At 43.2% G+C, this 21774-nt stretch overlaps 1 protein-coding gene across 1 annotated transcript in view; it reads right to left on the reverse strand.

Moving 5' to 3' along the window:
- Positions 1-11328: 11328 nt before the first annotated feature.
- SPATA16 (spermatogenesis associated 16) overlaps positions 11329-21774 on the reverse strand; it is a 79591-nt gene continuing 69145 nt past the window's right edge. Inside the window, exon 10 of the mRNA XM_010160847.1 lies at positions 11329-11511. Coding sequence (XP_010159149.1) covers positions 11329-11511 — 183 coding nt within the window. The remainder of the gene's footprint in view (positions 11512-21774) is intronic.

Here is a 21774-nt window from a genome sequence, read left to right on the forward strand (position 1 = left end):
TTGATTTCTTCAATGGAGATACATTATGAAGTACCTGACCTTGCAAGGGTGACAGTTAACCTGTTGTACTGCTGCTTTTTCCTGATGTTTTATAAACGTAGTTGTTTATAAAGAAATAGAATTGAGTTTCTTTTCTTCAGCCTTACTGTAACAGAGCGGTATGTTGTGTGGGTTTATTTGAGCAGTAAGTGTAAAGGCTACGACTGGCTTTCACCACCAAAAACTAGCAACTGAATTCCTTGAATTTTTCAAGTGGAAGCCTGATGAAAATAATTACAATCCCTTTTAGTAGGGCTGTTAAACCCCCAAAGCTTCCACGTGCTTGGCTAACGCATCATTTTTTGATGCAGGTGTTGGTGTGACATGGTAACTTGAGGGCCCGGTTTTGGTGTGCCAAATTGCCCAGTTTTGGCGTGCCAAATCGCAGGTGTCGTACTCCCAAGGCTTTTACCTGGCTTTCTCGTGTATTCCTGTCTTCCTTCCAAAGTATGTACGTGTGCACTTCTTTTGTCTCTTTGGACAGTTAGTATGATGCAATGCTATCTCAGGAACTGTCTAAATATGTATATTTCTGCATTTCATTAACAGTTTAACTGTATTGGCAGGAGTTTGCAACTTCTGGTTTCTTTTTAACCACCGGTGTCTTGTCTTCTGTCTGTATGTAATGAGTGATGCTTCTGCACGTGTCGGGCTTAACTGATCTTTATGTGTCTCTGCCAGTCCAAGCAATGTAAATAAGCTGTTTAAAATAATACTGTTTATGGCTTTTATGAGAGTCCACTTGGTCTTTTTTTATGTGAAAAGAGTTGTGTTGGGCTCCAGCCTCCAAATGTACTCTAATTAGCTATGTAGCTATTACTAATGAAGTATACAGCTTGGTAGGTCTGAATCTGCCAGAACCCAACTTTTTTTTTTTTTCTTCTCCCCTTTTCCCCTGGATCTGTGCATCCATGCGTTGTTTTATCCTTATCCATTCAAAATAAACATCTGAGCTAAATGTGCACTGACACTTATGTAATAAAATGGCTCTAGGAAATAAACTATTCAATAAATACTATGTGAAAAACTCAACAACCTGTTTTGCTTTCTTTTTTCTAACTTTGTTGGAAGGGCATCTCCAACCTGTTGAACTCTGTGCAGACCTATCACAGTATCATTATTCCTCTGGTCATCTTTAATTTCCAAATTATTTGTATTTAGCTTCTCTCTTAAGCTCTCTTGCACTCCAAACCAACTGAATCTCTCGTGCTTACGGTATTGCCTAATCTTGTCGTTACCACTCCTGCACAGCTCTGTTGTCGTTAAATGAGCAGAAGAGGATTGGTCAGAGGGCAGAGTGCTGCTGCTCTTCAGTTGGTGCGTGTAAGAGGAACTAGTTCTGCTCAGTCTTGCTAACCCTTGAAGAAGGAGAGGAATGAGTAAGGCTCTGCCTGCCTCCAGTGTGACTTTGCACCCTCCTGCATTCCACATGCTTTATCATCTTAACCTGTTATGTCAAGTTGCAGCATGAGATGCTTCAATTTTTATTAAAAAACAGGTATGCTGTTTAAAAACAAATAATCATATGGTGTTAGGGCTAAGAGAAAAATGGCAGCTCAGTCTCCTTGGCCTTAAAGAGATGATTTAAACCAGGCAATTCATTCCTTACTCTGCTCCTCTGGCTGCACTCCAAGGTGCTGTACTCCAACACAGTTAATTGAGGGCACGCTTGGTCCCAAATTGGTGAGAGGATACGTGACTGCTGTCTGTCTTAGGGTTGTACTGAAGCTCTTAACTGCTGTTGGATGTTGATGGTCAGAGGACTGGTTTTTCAGTGAGACAGAATGAAAACAGTGAGATTTTTGGGATTAAAATAACAACCCGATAAGTAACATTTAATGCTGGTTTGCTGAAGTGACAACTTGCTCTTCATCTAATTACCTGGAGCAATGAAATGAGTGTTTTGGATGCTGGAGAAAATATGAATCTTCTGACCCAATGCCAGTAAGACATTGCCTTGCATGACAGCATTCTGGGATTTGCCAGCAGAGGGGAAGCTATGAGTGAGCGAACACTGAGCTGGCTCAACTGCCCCCTGGATCGCAGATCCTGTCGCACTCGCTCTGGATATGCTGAGTGGGCCTCAGTGGGGCTCTCTGGTGTTTCTTTTGACCATGTGGGGAGATTGTGCTCCTCAGTTTTACAGCTGTTGCACAGCAGCAAGAATCTTGAGTATGTGACAGAAGGCGATTAGAGGTGGAAGGGAGAGAGGTGCTCCGGAGTAACAGAAACAAGGGAAAATAACAAATTTTTACGAATGAGAGGTTTGCCCCCACCTTCTTCATTTCCTATACTTCATGCACATGTAGTATTAGAACAAGTACATGAGGTTGGGGGTTATTTTGATGGGTGCTTTACGTTTTAGGTGAGACAGTTTCTCAAACTAGAGCTCTAAACAATAATAAATTTACCATGGAGCTGCCAGAGGATGTGCCTTGTTGAGTAACAGTCGTTGTCTGGCTTTGCCCAATACCCAGCTTCAGTCATGACACAGACAGTTAAAATCTGAATAACTTTTTAAGCTTCAACGCAGAGAGTTTGGATGAATTAAGTTTAATTTCTTAAGTCTTTATGATGCATCAATAAAACTATAGGATCTGTTCCACAACTCTAAGGAACACACTAGGATAAAAAGGGCATTTCTTCTGCATATGGATGAATTGTTTTCATTTGGAAAGACTGGAAGTCTCTGAAGGGGAGGTCAGGCTGTGGGAAATCAAACAAGTCAATGCGCTGATGCTCGTTGCTACGAGAAGCATTGTTCTGAATTGGTGCCTCTTAGCACAGAAGAACAGCTATCAAAGGAAGGGGTCTTCTCTTGGGTGGGTGGTGTTAGGCGGGATGTCTCACTGCTCTCAGCTTTTTATCTCCACGCTTTCAAGGAGAACGCAGTTTTCCAGCAGCGTGCTTGCTCTCTTCCCTTGTTACCGTGTGTGTATTGAAGCACTGGGTAACTCTGCTCCGAGAAGAAAATTCCTTTGAGTAGGTGTGTTATAGGTACATTGCCATGGAGCTTATTCAAGTATGCCCTTTGCCATTTCGAGAAAACTGTGTTATCAGCCTTTGTGACTAATTAAACCGTGGAACAGTGCTCAGATGTTTATGCTATAAGTGGTGTGTAGGAACCCTGTGTAGCCGTTGGGTGGGAGTTTGAAGGGAGCACATAGACTAAAGCTTGGGCTGAGGCCTGTAAGGAAACAATAGTTTTCTTGCCTAAAAACATTAGCAAAAACCCCACTGAGATATTAAAGCAGCCGGCAGTTGGCCAAGAGACCACTGGAGGAAGCCTGGAACACGGGTTGGAGCTGAACTCTTCTCCCTGTGTTGAAAGTCAAATCGTGTGAACCTCCTTACGTGGCTTAGCCTGGGCCCGAGCGGTCCGGCCAGTCACAAACCTTTACCTGGAATTCATAAGCATACACTGTTGATGCATTTGTGGACTAAGATGATTAATCTTTTAGAGGTTTTTGTTCAAAGAGAAAAGTTGGAGAGACTACAGCTGCTTGAGAGCACCTGTTTGTGAATCGGTTGTAGATTCAACAGGGCGGCTTGACCTGTATTTTGCAGAAAAATTGTTGCTGTTTCGAAAAATAGGAACTGAAAATCCGCTGTGAGATGGCTGTTTACAACCTCTGAAAGTCGGCCATCAGAGACAAAACAGGGGCTAGCTAGAATGTACTTTAAAAAGACAAAAGCTGTGGAGAGCTTAAAAATGTTGGCTGAGTGCTCAGTGCAGCTGACTTTGGAAGGGTGAAGGGAAACCGCTGCCACGTTCTTTGCCTTGGGACAGGTCTTAAGCGCAGAGCCAGCAACCTGCTCTCTCCCCTCAGCAAGGAAAGCTGAAAGGGAAATGAGAACACCATGAAAACAAACTAATTAAACATCCAGCGAAATAGATGTAACACTGTCAGGCGTTAGGCAAACAAACGTTTTTAGATAAGAACATTACTACTATTTAGGGCTGAATTTTCAGCTGGCACAGAGTATTCTATCAGCCTCTACACAAACACAACCATGCATTTGTGTGCCTAATTTAGGCAGTTAGAGGTGCAATTACCACCCTACCTGCAAATTGTAATTAGTTTAAACTGTCTTGGTGCCTTCATCAGCTGATCCATGCACTGCCACTGATGTTAAGTGTAGAGTCTGACTATAGTGGGAGCTACCCTCTTGTTGTTGAAGCAAGTTATTATTGCTATAAATACGTATATGTATGAAGTAGTGAAAAAAAAGCTGTGAAGCATCCTTTATTTTTACCCTTTGTAGAGAGGCCTAGTGCTGGTAGTTGCTATTGGTGAAATGAAGCAATTAAAGCCCTGATACTGATATTAAAATGGGTAAAAAGAGGAGAGCCTTGATACCTCTCCTTCCCGGTCTCCCTCCAGCCCCTCAGTTTCTTTGAGGGCTGAGGAAGAAGGAAGAGGCTGTTGGCCTAATGCTGGGGAGCCCAGCTTTGCTGCCCAGCTTTCTGGGGGCACTGCAGAGCTCATTCTGTTTTGGGGAAGTAGATGCCCACCGAAGCCCAGAAACCAGCTGGGCTCTGCCTCACCAGCCCGGGCAGCTCAGCTTTCCCTGGCACGGATGAAGAGCAGGTCAAGGATGGCTCTTTGCACTTCTCTTTCCGCCACCTCCCTCCGCATCCAGAGGCAGAGGAGAGCGCAGCAGCCTGGTAAGCACACCATCAGTTTATTAATGGGTCCTTTAAAATGGGATTGACTGGAATATAAATCGTATTACCTGAGCTCTTGGAGATTTTGTTTTGTGTACAGTTAAAACTGGTAATGTTTATTTGTCGGTGTTTGGAGATACTAACTACTTTTCATAAATATTCAACTTCTGGCTTTACCCAAACAGTCAGTAATTCACTGGCTGTGTTGGATTGTAAGCTCCTACATGCTTTCTGCTGCTCTGTGATGGCAAAGAAGATATTTCAGTAGTTTCTCCAATGTTTCAGCCTGGGGGGAATGTAAATATAAGCATAAATGATTTTGAAAATGTGTCTTTTTCCTGTGTTTCAATGACTCATGCATTAGAGTTGGTATGGCTGACAAATCAGCACTGATTGCTAATTAAAAAGCTGAATATATTAAGGAGTTTCACACTTGCATTTCTTCCTCAGATTGAAACCCTGGCTGTATGAGTGAGTGCTAGTGAAGCTCTAATGGATACAGTCTAATTACTTGCCGTTTTTGCTTTGACTTAACAGTTCATGAATTACAGTAACTCTGACTGACAGATCATTGCTGATTACTAATTAAATGGGAGAATTCAGTTTTATGCACCTTCAGCTTTTACCCCCACAAAAAGTGACACTCCATACCCGAACAAAAAAAGCTTTCTCTCTGCTTGTTTGTTGATATGTAAAAGCTGATGGTCTCATCCCTCTGGAAAACAAAAATTCTTAGGGCACGTTTAACAATAGTGGTGGATAAATATATTTCAAAAATCAAGTTGCTGCTGTGCGGCTTCTAAAGGAGGCTTTGGAGAGAAACTGTTCAAGGCAGTATAACAACTCAGCATGTTTCCTGGCACTCGCATTCTCTTACAGATGCCTCAGCCCTCATTTAGTGAGCACAAAGCACAATAAGATTTTTAGTCCTTTATTTGCAGGAGGGGACAATCCATTTCCTGCCATAGGTACTCCCCAGGTCACCCAGGCACTAGAAGAAATGCAGGAATGGGTTGTCTCTCTTCATTTGCCTTTTCTATGCAACGTACACAGAATTTCATCTGGTTCTTGACAGGATTACTACTCTCCTAATCTGTGGTAGGTTTCAATCTGTGACAGTGATCTGTAGAAACGAGCTGTTGAGGTTAGGAGTTCTTGTGGTGACGGTGTCCCTCGACTCCTGAACGGCAGTGGGTAGGCTTACAGTCCAGAAATGCTCAGTTGTATTCCAGACTTTAAATTGAGAATAAGGGCTCATTAAAATTGCTGATTTCAAACCAACACTTGGAAGATATTGCAGCTTGATAAACCTGTCTTTGTGCTGATTTCAGTCGGTGAAATGGCTACAGAAACACAGTAAAACTTTTATCCTAAAAAGTTTAACTACATCTCTGAAAGGAAATTATGCTTCTCTGATCCCTCTCAGTTTGTGAGCATTCCCCTAAGTGTGTGAATATTTCAATACGTAGTTTGTAAAAATCCATCAAAGATAATGCTCAAGAGCAAGGGTCAAAAGAAATGGTATGTTACTTGAGATCCCATAGATCAAAAAGCACAGTGTAAAAATCCTTGGCATATAGGTGATCATAATCGTTCCTCCTGGACTTAAAATGTATTACAGAGAGAAACCATGAAGCCATTTTTGTAATTTAAAGCTTTATCTTTGTTAGTAATTCTTCCTGTCTGAATACCACTGTTCACCTTAAGCAAAATAGAGATTATATTATTACTGTGAGATAATAAAAAAGACTGCGTTATTGCGGTCAATACCCGTAATAAACGTTAAATTTGGCGTTCTAATGGGTAGCAGAAAGGTCCCTTTCTCTTTGCCCCCGCTTCTCCCATCTAAAGCAAGTATATAACATCATATCTATTAATAGTGACTCCAAGTAACACGTTTGTACAAAGAGGAGAATGTGACAGTGTCTGAAAAACAAACTATCCCTGGTCATCGTAGCTGAACCACCAGAGGAGTGTTAAGAGAACCCTTACGGGTGAAAAAGCCCACGTGAAATCTTGAAATTGAGTCTTTTGACTACAAGACTTCAAAGAACATTTCCTCGTCCTTGCCTATATAACTTTTTGTCATTCACAATGGCGTGATCTTTCCAAAAAAGTCACAAGATTTACAAAGATGTGTGAAACCCCGGAGAAACGGGGCAGCTGCTCTCACCAGGCACTTCTGAAACAGCACCGAGGCCTACTGCGCCTCGTTCTCGACACGTGCCGGAGACCCGCGAGATCCGCCTGCCCGGGTAGCCTGGGTGAGCACCGAGATGAGGGTTTCTGCAGCTGACAGCCCACAGGATGGAAAAATCCCATCATTTCCTCTCCTTGACTAGGAAACGACTGGAATGACTCAGCTCACGTAGTTAGCGTAGCTAGCGTGACCTTTTTAAAGAAGGCTGCCGTATGGAGCTTTTTCGCCTCGACTTTTCCTTTACTGGAGAATGACCAGCTTCAAAGAAAAAGTTCACTGCTCTAATTGAGTATTCTCCATATTGAGAGGGGTAAAAATAAACATTCTTCTCGGTTTATTCACGCATAAACTAGAATTATCCAAGTGTGACATCTGAAAGGAACTACATGATTATAATCTGAAACGAGCACCAAGTTCATCTTGTGCGATTTCTTATTTTCTCCCTGCAGACTTTGAAAGAGGAAAGAGATTTCAGAATCTTAATACCCATTAAAGCTCAAGAAAGCCAGGGCTGTGCGCTCCTGTGTTAACCTTTTTAGTATTCTGCGGGCTAATTGTCTGTCCGTTCCACCTTCTCCTCCCAGGTTAATGGGGTGGTTAACAGGGGAGGACAGGAATGGTTGGCCAATCACACTACAAAGCAAACTGAAAAGGTCAAAGAAATGCGCTGTATTATTCATGGACTACGCCTTGCCGAGGTATCTCAGATCTCATGTCTTCTCGTGATGAATTGCAACAAGAACAAGAACCGGCCCAACGTGATATTGGCTCTTGTGACAATGATTGTAGTTCAAATGGAAAAATGTAAAACTGTGGCCTGCTGTTGTTCTGGTTTTTGAGATTAAAGATGTGTGATCGCATCTAGCCACTGAATAAGCGGCAGGTTACGTTTGTATGACTTCTCAGCTGGGTTGTAAGTACAGTACCGTGTATATCTACACAGATTCTTCTAATTTTAGCCATGGACTTTATTTTGTAAGTGCTGTCTGGTGCTGAATATCCCTCTTATCTCTTCCGTACTGATAAACTCATGATTAGTTTATAGATTTGTTGATATGAGACTCCTTTTTGAGTGGTGCTTTGTTTAGAGGTATTAGTATACTCATTCCTGGGCAGGACACCTAGACTGGAATGTAGGACAGTCCTTGTTCTCTGGAGTTTCCAATCTCTATAGTCAAATTTGAAGGAAAGCAGTATGTAAACCTTGATGTGAAACAGAGGTAGAGTGAGATACTTGCAGGGGCAGGAGCATGACTGAGGTGCTCCAAATTTATTTTCTGAGGATGATCTCTCACTGACTACAGAAACAGAATAGCAACAACAGGCTACGGATTTAATCCCCAGCAGTGGATGCCATTAGTGCATCTTTTCGTTTCATCCCTGCCACTGGATGTCATGAGTGCAACTCATCACTTCAGCTTTAGACCTGTTCTCCGCCACTTCGGAACACAGCCTTGTATTTTTCAGGTGCTTTTACTAAGCCCCGTTAACAGAAGGAGCTTCACTAATAGCGAAAGCGAAGAACGTTTGTTAAGACCAAACACTGTCTGGCCTACCTTCTCTGAGTCGTAATTAGAGTTGTAACCCAAGAGTAAACGTATACCTGACACCTGCAGGAGCTGACTCTGCTTGTGCTCATTGTCCCTTCCAGGGCTTAATACAGAAGTTCCAGCATTTACAAGGAAGCAAGGACTGCAACAGCAAGCAGAAGAGTTACAAGGCAGTCTTAGGGGAGAGGGCATTTTTACCTTTCTTCGTCTCATTTCTTTAAATTGGTATAGTGTTCGTTGCTTTTCATTGAGTGGTTTCGGCTGACAGCAGTTGCCTGGGGCCAGTGAACCTAGCTGTCAACAGATAAATCACTTTTGTGACAAAAAAATTCTGTGATGCAGGGAAACAAACCCCCATCATTCATTTGGAAATGAGTCTTTGAAAGAGAAGTGACCTGAAAGTGGAACTCCTGGGGAGTGGTCTCATATATGTCCTTGAGTATGAGACTAAAATAGCCACAGCAACCATGGGCCAGGCTGTTTTGGATGTGCCCTTAAAAAATCAGAGGATGAGGAATGAAGTCCAACTTGTAATAATATTTCCCGAATGAGAGGAGCCCTGGTATATGTCATCACCCTATAGAAATTGCCAGCTAAGAAGCCAGAGAATCAATATAATACAGCCCACAATTTTTTCAAAAGGCAAGTTAATTATTATTGTGTGGTTGAGTTTTTGTTGGTGATCCTAGTGAATCTCACGCGTTAGAAACCATGCTGTGTGCAGCAAGCTTCAGAAATGTGTCCCCCTCCCCCGCACACTTCGTCCCCATTGCTCAGCCAAAACGCAGCCATATCCATGGACTAAAACTGACTCTCCGTGAGTCCTGAATAAAATGCTGTGCAGATATGCGGATGTGGGCCTGGGAATCTGTGCGTTGCTGACGGGTATTTTTAGAAAACATCAACACCCTTCTCCGTGACAGGCTCCTTTCGCGTTTGCTTTGTGTTGTTTCACAGCAGACTTCACCTCCTGACAACTGCTTTAGTCTGTGGCTCTCCGGAGGCTAAAGGGCACTGTAGCCAGCCGTCGGCCAAGACGTTCCCGACACCTTACGGATTGATTTGGGCTGTGGCCTCCCTCGCTCAGTGATGTATTGATCTGCACTGTAAGACAGGTTTTTCCGCCCCACCTGATACCTGAAAAGTGAAATGTCACATCGCGTCTCGAGTCCGGGTCCCTCGCAAAGCTCCGCGCTGAGACCGGTGGGTCTTTCTCAGTGCGCTCGGATCAACTTGTTTGTGTCACGCAGGCAACTGTTTTTCACCGCAGTGTTGCCTTGTTGTTCCTAAAGATCACTTGTTTTCAGTGCACTTTATTCTTTTTCATCATTCTGGGTAAAATATATCTGATTTTGCATTAAATATTGCAGAATTATAAACCAGCTTGCATGAAATTAAGAGTATGTGCTGAAGAGCCTCGTGATTTCCCAAACTGTGTTGACGGTGACTTGATGATCCGTGGGGAGCAGTCTTTCTGATTTAGTGTGTGTCTGCTCATCAAAGATGGATGATTGCCACTATGTGTCATAAAACTTCATCTGACAAAACCAACTCCATAGCAAAATAATGCCGTCTCCAAAGGGCAATTATTCTTCGTTTCTCTGTCCCACATGTTTAAGGAGCTCAAGCTAGCTCAGATTTTCTCAAAAAGATTTCTTTATACTTATTCTGTTAACAATGAACAAAGGACCATCAAAGCTTTTCCGAGTTCTTTCTTAGGTTTCAAAAATCTTTTATGAGAGCCCAGGAATATGGTCTATAGCAGCTAAAAATCTGTAGGATTTAGACTCCTATCTGTGATAAATAGATAAGGGGAATTAAGTGGTGAAATGCCTTTGAGGTCCTGGATTTTTAATTAAATCTTAGGGCTGGGGGGGGGTGAATTTTTCCTTTCTTTCTATCTTTTTGTTTTAAAGTCGCCCTTTGATGAGAAAAAATGTAATGAACTAAATACTGTTTTTGTAGGGTGAGGTTATTTTCTTACGAAGTAAACACCATGAACAAAAAGGAAACGCCAGCCTTAACCGACTGCACGCATCATCCGGGGATGCCTGTCAAACCCCATCTGACAAAGGCATCTCTGTTCAAAAGTAGGTGCGTTGCTTTGCTGCCTGGTGACGGGTTGCAGAGGATCTGGGGACCTGCGCTCCCTTGAAGACCAAAGCGATGTAAGACGCGCCTACCCGGCAGGCTGCTGCCGTGGGAGTGCAAGATGTGTCGCTGGTCCTTAACCAGGAGATTTGCACTGGAGAAGGCGGGTGCAGTTACCCTCTTCCCTGGAGTGCTTCTGTATTAAACAAAAACAAAAAACCCAACAGTTACCATCTAATGGGGGAAAAGCATCATCCTTAGGACACAGGTGAGAGTGAAGGACTTCACGTTCTTGTCCACGGGGCAAGAGCTGGGCTCCTTTTTTTCCTTTCTCCTCTCGCAGTGTCGCGTTCCTCGCACTGGTAGTTGCTGCAGCCCTGAGGTGCAGGATGTCCCTTTTCACCTGTAGAGTGTACCAGTCTCTGGAGTGTAAGGCATTCATCTGGAAAGAAGGCAATGTGGGGCTGGATCCTCTTAGCCGAGGATGGAGGGATCCCTGTTTTCAGTGCTTCTTGGGCGATAATCAAACCAGGAGGGTTTTATAGAGTTTGGCTGCAGACTGTTCTCAGAAAATACAAACCCCTTTTTGTCTGGGTGTTATTATTCAAATAAACAAGACAACATAAATCAGCCATTCATGAACGTTTATTACAACCAGTTAAAACTAGTGAAGGGTAGGAGTGTCTTGCTCAAGAAGCTATACGGTGAGGGGAAGGCTCGTTAAGTGGGAAGGTGGGGTTTTTTCTATCTATCAAACACTACAACATTAAATTTCTTGTTCACTGTGTGGTCATGTCCGCAGCGCTGATAAGCGACAGTCTTATATCTCGAAAGCTCTGATGTTTGCGGTGTGTTCTTTGAGTCTTCTTAATTTTATTTTTTTTCATCCTGGCTGTTCTCTGCCTTTTGTTCTTTAAGTAATTGTCTTCAGCTTCATGTAAGTATTCTTCAATTAGTCCAATCTGCAATTATAAAGAAGTGTTATCAGAAGCATGTCCCTTTCCCTCCATAAAAACATTAAAAACTTTTGCAATTGGTACATTTCAAAACTAATCATCATTAGAAAGAAGAATACATGATGGCACCTTGTGCAATTCGCTGGAGTAGCGGCACCTGGATTGATAATTTTTTTTTTTTGTGCCTTTCCATTTGGATTTGATTACTGCTGTGGAATAGACTCTTTCTTTGAAATCTGTACATTGAAAACAGGAATTTATCACAGCTCTGTCTTTAAATGGCATTGAAAAACAGCCACTTTAAAAGGAAGGGATGATGAGGAAATTAATCTCAGGCAAGTTTTTCTTGATAAGGAAAGAGAACAGAGGCTTCTGGCATTTATATGCCAAAAATCAACACATGGAGAAAAATGAGTATTCCACATTGCTGTGGCATGAACCATTTTTCTATTAAATCAAAATGAAGTTCTGAATAAATATGTTTTCCCATGAATATAATACACTAGAGAATACAGTAAAAGAATACATGACCTCAGTGTCCCCCCGAAGTAAAACTGTAATTATTCTAATAAAGTGCATGTTCAGATAGACACGTCTGCCTCGCCGAGGTGATTGCAAACCCACCGAAAATATAGATTAATAGTGCTGGGTACAGGTATTCTGTAAATACTAGGTATTCATAATTTTATAGCTATCTCTCCCCATACCTTACTTTTATTCATACCCTTTGTCAGCTTTTGCGATATGCAGCGTTTCTGTAAGGTGAAGAGGAGAATCATCTCCCTTCAGACTGAGTTATAGTCAAGACCTAGACCCTATATAATGTGAGGATCTAAAGAATCAATCTTCCAATTGCATTTTAAGCTGATATATTAAAAATAAAATAAAAAAAAGAAGTCCTAATCTATCATCCTGACACGCACGCAGTGGAGCGTTGCTGCTTTAGGCACAACCCAAAACAGCTGACTGTGAATTAATCTGAGCGTGGCGTCCTATTGTATTTATTCGTATATTGAGCTGTTACTAAAGTGCTCCTCAGCCCTGAACTTGGAGCCGTGCCGTGCGCTCTGGCCACGGTTTGTGTTGGTGAGGGGTGTGTGTGTGTGATAGAGAAACAACGAGGCGAGCAGCAAGGCTTACGGACCATTATTGCTGCATCCCTGGGGTGCCAAGGGCACAAGGAACGCCTTTGGGAGAGGAGCTCTGCCGCCTCCTCCCCAAGAACCTCAGGGGTGACATTTTCAGCGAAAGGTCTGCGTAGCACCGTGTGTGATGCTGTGGAAAAGTGTTTTCTATGGCTTTGGTGAACTTTGATGGGCCCTTGCTCATGGGCTCTTGCTCCTCTGTTGCCAAGAGATCCGCTGCAACGGGAGCACGGGCAGGCTCCCTGCAGACAGCCTTGAGGGCTGGCTCTGCTGTGCCGTGCTCACCATATAAACACATGGAGGATTTGAGAAAGGAATCGTTGTGCCAGCCTCATTTTTAAGAAGCTGAAATAAAAGCTTAGGAAATCATTGATCTGGCCAAAAGCACACGGGAAGTCTCAGAAAGACTAATCACTTAGTGCCAAGCTCCAGTCCAGGGGCTTAGCCATATTAAGAGCAACCATCAAACCCCCCAGACTCTTCTCCAACGGACCAAATTAAAACGTTTGTGTAACTTGCTTCTGCGGTTAAAAGTATTTTTTTCTACTTCTTGTGTTTGGGGAGCGCAAAGGGTGGTAAGAGGAAGGGCAACGGGTCCCAGGTGGTGGGTAGAGTGTGGGGTGAGGATGAAGGGGTTCCAGAATAACAGCCATTTTTACAGCAGCTCCTTTAGGGGACAATTCAGCGGTGCCTGCGCCGCTGGCGATGCCACCGGTGGGATGATGCTCCTACCTCGAACTGCGGCTCGGCTGCAGTGTGTGCTTTTCATATTTATAGAATACCTGTCAGCTCCAGCCTCCAAAATAAGTTCTAATATGGCATATCAGGGGTGGAAATAATAGTTGCTTACATAATTGCAATGTTACTGACACAGCTGATGAGCTGATGATGTTATTTGCACAGCAGTGATGGCATTCAAACCCTTGCCGACTTGGAATTACACAGTATGCTCTGAGCCCTAGCATGATCTAAATTACCATACCAACACAATGACAATACAGTCTCTTGACAAGATAAAGGCGGGGGGGGGGAATGGCTTAAAAAACTCTTCCCGATGGCTGCAGTGTTCAGTAGTGCTTATTCATGGCTTTTTAGCTTGCGCTTTTCATTTTAAGAAAGTAAATTGGAAGCATTATGTTCTGCCTTTTTGCCTTGATTTAAAACCTCCCTGCGCCGCTCTTCTGCTGTCTGGCGGCGGTGAGCCACCTTCGGGGCTCTCGTTGGGAAATGCAAATTTTTTAAATCAATAGCTTCACTTTTTTCTTTTTTTGTATTCCCCCAGTAACTGCTTAAATAAGAATCCATGTGGATGGGAGTAGGTAGAAGGACACTGTAACCAGCCCAAATGTGTTTAGGGTTGGAGCACAGCAACAGCTGTTGTAAGAAAATGGATTTTGGAAAAGCCTTGTGACTTATTCCCAAATAGAGCCATAGCTGGCTGCAGGCTGATGCTGAGACCAAATCCCAGGGTTATATAGCTGAACCCTGGAGCTACTATACAGGCTAAAGCAGCACTGGAGCCCGAGCAGAGCTCTGCAGGACTTGGTTCACAGCCGGGCGTTTGCCACTGGTGTTGCCAGCGATTCACATGAGGCTCGTTTTGGGTCTGATCCTAACCCCCACAGAGATCACCATTGTCAGGTCAGTCCATTGCACTATTTGTGCTTGGATTATGTTTCCCAATCTCAATCCCCTGATCCACATAGTCTCCGTGTGTGCCAGCCTGCGAGCAGCATCGTGTTCCATCTGCAGGGACCATGCTCTGCTCTCCGTACCTGAACTTGCTGTTTGACATCCTTGGAGTGAACTCCTTTAAATACTCCCCCGAACATCGCTTCTCCAATCTACCCAGACATATTGTGTCTTTATGGTCTTGTTCTCAAGTGCTGGTGACCTGAGAACTTAGGAAGACAAATTGGACTTCAACCTATTTTTAATCCTCTGCTGCTATGACATTTTACTTAAAAGATATCCCAAGTATTTGCCCCACCGGTTACTCCCAGCAGTGCGGTGACAGCATTTCTACTTGGGATCAATGTCTACAGCCCTGGCCCAGCCAGAGGCTCCTCGATGTATGACTGCCCCCCTATTCAAGTTCCTCCCATTTCTTCCTCATTAGCTCTGGGTTTCAGGCTGCTCCTGACCCTATTCTTCCACTGGGTTTTTCTTTCTCTCTTTAGTCTGGCCCCTGTGATCAGCTGGAGGGAACAGGGAAAGAAGGGAACGGACAGAATGAAGATCAAATGGAAAGAGGGAAGAAATAGAAACAAAAGATGTCTTTAAAGCAAATTACATGCTCAGACCCTAGCACATATGTGTGGTACCTACAGGTGTTTTGGGGTCAAATAAGTGCAGAAGTGTAGGAGTCTGTGAAAAGAAATTTGAAAATGAACCAGTTAGTAGAGTTTAGTCTGTGCTCTTTTCTATTGCATTAATTTTACATTGCCCCAGGACTCTCCTTCATGCTTCAACTTCTTGCATTGAAAATATTTTGTGGCATATATCAGCGGTGGAAACTTGATTTGGGAAGGGGCAGAGCAGAAAGCAAGGCAATGAACACCTAGAAAATACCTGGGCTTCTGCAAAAGTATAGACATACAGTGTTAGCTTTTCAACTGTCTGCCTTCGGTTGTATACCCCTGAGTCTGCAAAGGTACCTGGGGAATCAAAGCAGTGGGCTGGTGCTGCGTCTGCCTGCCTAATGCTTAGGGGGACTAAGGTGGGATAGCGAGATCTCTAGGCTGGTGGCTGAATGAAAACGAGAAACAGGACAAGAAAAGAAATCTCGTATGGCCCACCTGAAGGAAATGGCACTGGTTTTTAAGCCAGTGGAATGAATGGGAGGGACAAAACCTCTCTGTGTGACCTCAGACCAAGAGGCTGCCGGCCTGAGACTCTAGCACAGAGCTGCAGCACAGGCAGGCTGGGTCTCAAAAGTACTTCTGTTCTTTTATTCTCAGGGAAAATTGTGTGAATGGGCAAGGTTGTGTCTCCTTTCCTCAGTGCCTTCATCAAGGCATTTTTGTTCTTACACAGAGTGAGAAGTTGAAAAGCATAATTAGTTCTCCAGAAGTGTCTGGGTGGACTAAGTCTGCTCTGCATTCCGGTTCTGAGTTTTCTGGGAGAAGAAAATGATCTGTGGTCCATGCGAATACAGAGATGATCAGCTCATTCTTAACAGAAATGGTTTTACATTGTTCCCTAAGGTTGGCCAGAATCTGTAAATACTTCTGGGTTTGGTACAGTTTTATCTCGTGCAGTTTATGCATAGAAAAAACAGAGTCTTTGGGTAACGGGCAATGCAACAGGATTAGCTGGAGGGATGAACTGCGGAGGGTCTAATCAGGTGAGGCAATATATGGTTTCTCTTTGGCTTAGGATTTGATTCAGACCTACAGGAGTTTTGGAAAATGACATTACATAGACCTACACAAAGATAAGGGCAATACAGGTCTGGTTTGGAGCATATAAAAATATTTCCAGTCCTGCCCTTTTGTACATGTTGCCCAGTGATGGATAAAGGGGAGAGGCTCGCTGCTGTGAGTGTTCAGCCCTGCTCTCTGGATGCCATCCTGATTGATTCGCTCACGGCGTGGAGGGATATGTAAGCAGCACTTGCTGGCTGCAGCTGAATTACAATCATGGAAAGATTTCAGTGTGAGTGAGCTCTGGAGGTCGTCAAGACCAACCTCCTCCTCAAAGCAGGGCTTTATGGGAAGTTCACATCTCCTTTTTCGAAAAACTTAAAGTGTTTCTGTTAATGCCCTATCAGTCACTTCTGAACTTGCTTGGACACATCTGGTTTTGCCCTGAAATGCCACCGTGCAAGTATATTCTTTGCCCTTCCTATGCATTCATCGGGATAAGACATCCCACATATGGTTCCTAATTATGTGATATGTCCCGGCCATGATGAGGGAGCACTGCAACACTATTCATCATTCAGCGTGGTTTGTCCAAGTCCTGATGGGCCACAGATGTCACAAAACTTGTCAACCTTTGCTGCAAGGGGGCTGTTCCAAGGAACAGATGTCCGTGTTTGATGGCTTACTGACTGTCCAAAGGAAGCTGCGTGGCTTATCCAAAAATGTGGAAGCTATTCTAGTCACAAGCTAACTTGAAAGTACACGTGTCTTTTAAAAGATCTGCATGAATTGAATACAAATACAAAATACCAGCTATAGTACCTGCTAAAGGTACTGTGGAATGAAATGAGAAAGAGCCAGGGTCCCACAAGTACAAACTCCTGTGGGAAAATACCTTTGTTAAGAAGAAAAGGTCGATGGATAAACAGCGAGCAGACTCTGTAAACTGTAAAATCGTAACAATACGTCTCACACGGAGGCATGTGTATGCCTTCTCTGTAATGCCAAAACATCCAAACTTCCTAAATCCTAATACAAATCAGGGAAGTCACTCTCAAATGAGAAATATGTGCTTTTGATAATAGATGCAGGAGTTATAAATAACATGTAATGGCAAAAAGGATCTTCTGGCATACAGAAACTGTTTTTATTACTTAGGAGCTATTAGTAATGGAAGGCAAATGAGCTGCCTTTAGACAGGACGTACCTCTCCACATTTTCCATTGTCTTCTGAAGCTACTTGCTAAAGCACAGTTTGGAGTGAATGTAACCAAAGGAGCAGTACTTGAAGGGCCTACGAGTAAGTAGGGATGGCTGTGTAGACTAAGGAGGAACAGCTGAGCATATGCTTGAGAAAAGCCACTGACGTTTAATAAAAATGAAACCCCAATCTGCACCTTCTATTAAGGTCAGTTGGAGCAAAGGTTGTTCAGTATTTGGAAAAAAACCCTTTTGAGCCCTTTTGAGCTGCTGTGGCTGCTTTTGGTCGGGAGTGGGTTTACTCAGTAGCGGTCCGAACTGCCACGGGCAGGCCAAAGCCATTTCCCTGCGTTTGGCTGCCGACGTAACCCAGACAACTGCGCAACTCCTGCCTTGGACCTGCTTCTAGAAACGTTCATAGCTTCCAATGCTGATGCCAAAGGTAAATATGTTGTCCCTCCTGCTCCATTTCTGTACTTTCACAGGCCTCATTCACATGCGCTGCCTGTCTTTAAGGAAAGAAGTGTGACAGACAGCTCCATTGTGCATTTCCATCGTAAAGGAATGAGTTCACTGAAACGCTGAAAATGAGTGTTTGCCGGGAGGTTCTTAGCACACTAGTGAAGCTCCGGTGCTAAAAGCAGGTGGAAGAATAAGTGTTGGCTGATGAGGAACCGAATAAAAATAATATTGATGATAGTAATGAATTACATTTATTAACTACCTTACAACTCAGATGGTCCTTTTGTACTTTATAAGCTCTCCCCAAATCGCTGACCATAGCAGTGTTTTCTACGAGCAGTCCTGTTGGCTCATGCCGTTTTTCACAGCAGTAACAATACCTGGTAGCAAGTGTTTATAGGGCTGGAGACCTTGTCTGGTAGAGGGCAGCAGGTAAGCAGGCTGCTCATTTATAACTGACAGCATGGTTAGCGAGGGCTGGAGAAGTGTTTATCTAAATCCTTACGTGGGGACTGTTAATGCCCAGAATTGCCTGTGATTTAACTGCCAGGCGGCTACGACAAGCTACATTATTCCCGTGTTTAGGACATCTATTGCTCAGTTGCCAGATTTGCTGCTATTTAAAATTATTCCAGTGACTTACTGCACCCTGTAGCTTGGTAGAATAGACCAAGACCGTTCTCATCACAAAACTCTCTTTCCTAATAGCACTAGCAGTGTTTTGCGTGAGGTCCTTAGAATTATGGGTATAGATGATATCTGTTATTAGACCAACTGATTTAGCTGGAAAAAAGCCGTGTACAGAAACTTTTCTTCTGATGTGGAACAGCAAACTTGAAACTTTTTGCATCTGCTTCAGACATGAAATAAAACCTTGCGTGCTTGATAAAACAGTCTCTTAGTAGTCACAGCCTCTGTTTCTATATTGCATTGCTGGTTTAGCTGTGATCAGGGGGTATAGCTGTTTAGTGGGTGGTCACTTTATATTAGATACTGGTGTCTGGAGGGTGGGAAATGGGCAGGATGCAATTGTTTCTTCCAGCGTAGCTGGGGGCCACATAGGCATCTTGGTGGGGCATCTTTCCTTCTCTTGTGCTTGCGACACAAAGAACCAGAGACTCACAAAGGCAGGAATTGATTTTAGGGACCAGGAGTAATCGTAACTCCTGAAATCCCATTGTCATCTCTCTCACACAAAGAGCTCTACGGATGCTGTCACACTTTTACTGTCTCTACAATGGAGCTGAATTTATTAAGGGAACTCTGGTTGCCTGCCTTTCTTCTGTATCTCCTCAGATCCAGTGGAGCAGATCTCATTTTCTGCTCACACACCCTCCCAAATTCCTATGCCTGGTCAGAAAACTCTCAGTGGTAGGTTAGAAACCTCTGCCTCCTTCTTCTCGTTCTCGAGGTTGTTGATGATTCTGAGTTAATCCTGAATATCTTAATAGGTTTTCTCTAAGCTTAGCACGAAGCCAATCTTTGGTGACCTCTAACAAAAATTTCTGCATTTCTACCTGGTTGATCTGTTCTTCATTTCCTTCACTCCCAGTCTACCTGAATCAGTGCTACTACGTTTTCCTTTTGCATTTGCACTTTTCTGAATTCATTACACGTTAGATGTTACACATTAGACTTCCAGGCCTGTTCCAGAAAATGTGCTTTTCCTATCCTTTCCTGTCCTTTGCTTCCCTCCTCCCACTGACAATGGGTCTGTGAGTTTGTGAAACACGTGGCTGTGTCACAGCCCCAAGATGAGAACAAACCAGGAACCAGTTTCCTTCTATTAGTTCAGGAATAGCCAAGTTGCCTTGAAGGAGTGCACCAAAATACAACAGCTTTTGAGGCCTGCGTGCTCTGGTAACAAGTGCAGTTCCCAGCGGCTGTGGCATGGGCTTGGATGACTTTACAAGATGCTACAAAGTCATATACATCAGAACCTGTCGTAGTAGCCAGCACAATACTATTCAGCAACACGTCCACTTCCCATCAACATCCTATGAATCTCCCTCCTTGCTCCTCTGGCTGACCGAAAGCCTCGCGAGTCTATGGCCCTTTTCCATGGCTCGGTTTTCAATTAAGAGATAATGTCAGTGGAAGAACACAGTTCATCAGATAGTGTTCCCCTGCTGTTGCTAAAGGCAGAGACGTAGTAAGCAGAGGTCAACAGCTGAAAATCTGTGTGCCTGGCTAAAAGATTATATAATACATTAGGCTAATTTTACTTCATTTCATATTCACATATATTAGTGCAGCTTTTGTTATATACTTATCCTTATGTAAGTTACATCTGTTCTTTTATTCACTCATCCATGTTTGCTCTGCTTTCAGATTTATGAAACAGGCATTCTACTGAGCTCAGCAAATGATGGGCGTAATAACTTATCTAAATTGCAAAGTATGTGATGCCCTTGAGGTAAACTCAGATGTGAAGGTTTTATGAAGTGTCTCACATGTGGAAGTGCAGGAAAGTGTTTATTTGCCAACTCCTGTCTATCCTTTGGCTGTTCAAACGATGTTAAGAGAATCCTATGAAACTGCTATGAAAGCCTAGAGGCTAAATGGAGAAGTAGAACTACATTATTATCTTCACAGGAGAAGCAGAGCCATACTGGCACTTGCACTTATTTGGCTCTCCTCTCCTTGGATGTCAAAAGTTTCTGGTTGATAGGCTCTAAAGTGTCTATTTATTTAATGAAATGCCTTTCATTATAACAATATTGTGAGGCTTTATTAATGAATTTATTCTTATGGGATAGAAAGGTAATTTCTTTTATTATTTCTTTATTTTTTCTCTTACAAGACTGCAGGGAAGCAAAGGCTCTATACAGCACAAGGGAAGCCTTTCTGCCATTTTATTTATCTGAGATAATCTAACCCGCTCTGCCTGTCTGTGGCTGCTGTAGAGTCCTGCAGTGGCCATGTGGAGATGTGGCTCCTTGAGTTACTCAGGGCCAAGCTTTACTGCTAGTCCAGCATTCATGTTCACAGCGTATGTAACTGTCAGCAGAGAAGCTAGTCAGTAACGGCCGGACCTGGCTGTTACAGCTGGGCCTCAACTTGCCTAAAACCCAGTGGCTGGACCGAGTTGAATTATCAGGTTAGTTCCCCTTGATCTCTCTTGGAAGTTTCCTGCTCATTGCTGCTGATCCTTGTGCTTTGGAGGTCATTGTTCAAATGGCTATGCTAGTCAGTCTCTTTAAAATAATAAATGCACATATAATTTGAAACAAGAGAATTTACACTTCAACCTTTGCGACTCAACCTGTAGTACCATTTGGACACAGCCAGTAACTGAAGAAAAATTCCTAAACCCTAGTGTGGTGCCTGGAATCCTCTGGAACGCTCAGCAGTCTGGCCACCACAAAGCTCAGTTTTTTTTTTTTTTAAAAAAAAAAAGGGAGGTGGTAAAAATTTTTTTAGGAAAATATTCCTGAGGTAGACTGGGATTCAGTTCCTCTGATAATTGCTTGAAAGGTCTTACATCCAGGTGTCTGTTTCCCCAAATTGCTAATACAAAGCTGACATTTTATCCAGGGGATTGCAAGAAAAAGTGTCAGTAAAACCCTGGAGAATAGGGATTTTGGGAGACTGACGCAGCCCATTTTTCCTGCCTCTGAGGCATTCTTCAGGGATATCTAGTACGTGGGTAAAGCCTCTGTAGGAAGATGTTGCTTAATCTCCCAAGGTCAGCTCTCCGTGTGGCTGGAGAGTCTGTAACCTGGTAATGCTGAAAAAATGATGTGCAGTGATGTTCTCTTTTCTCCAGCTAATTACGAGGTCATTTTTCATTTCTTTGTATTTAAAGCTTCCCAAAATAATTAGCCCATTTGATAAACTAGTTCGCTTACAAACATAAATTTGTCAGTGAATTGGATGAGCAGCACAGCACCCAAAACACTTGAAGCTACACATATATTACTACTTTGTCACTCCTGTAAATTCAAAATTGCCCAGATTAATTTCAAGCTAATTTGATAAGCCCTCCACTGTGACAGAAGGAGAAGTGTTTCGGTGTCAGGCTTTGTGCCCTTCTGTGTCAGATTTCAGCCTGAACAATTTTTTTATGGCTGACTCTAGAATATAAAACACTGGTT

Source organism: Eurypyga helias, unplaced genomic scaffold (genome assembly GCF_000690775.1).
Source record: "Eurypyga helias isolate BGI_N326 unplaced genomic scaffold, ASM69077v1 scaffold33121, whole genome shotgun sequence".
Lineage (NCBI taxonomy): Eukaryota > Metazoa > Chordata > Aves > Eurypygiformes > Eurypygidae > Eurypyga > Eurypyga helias.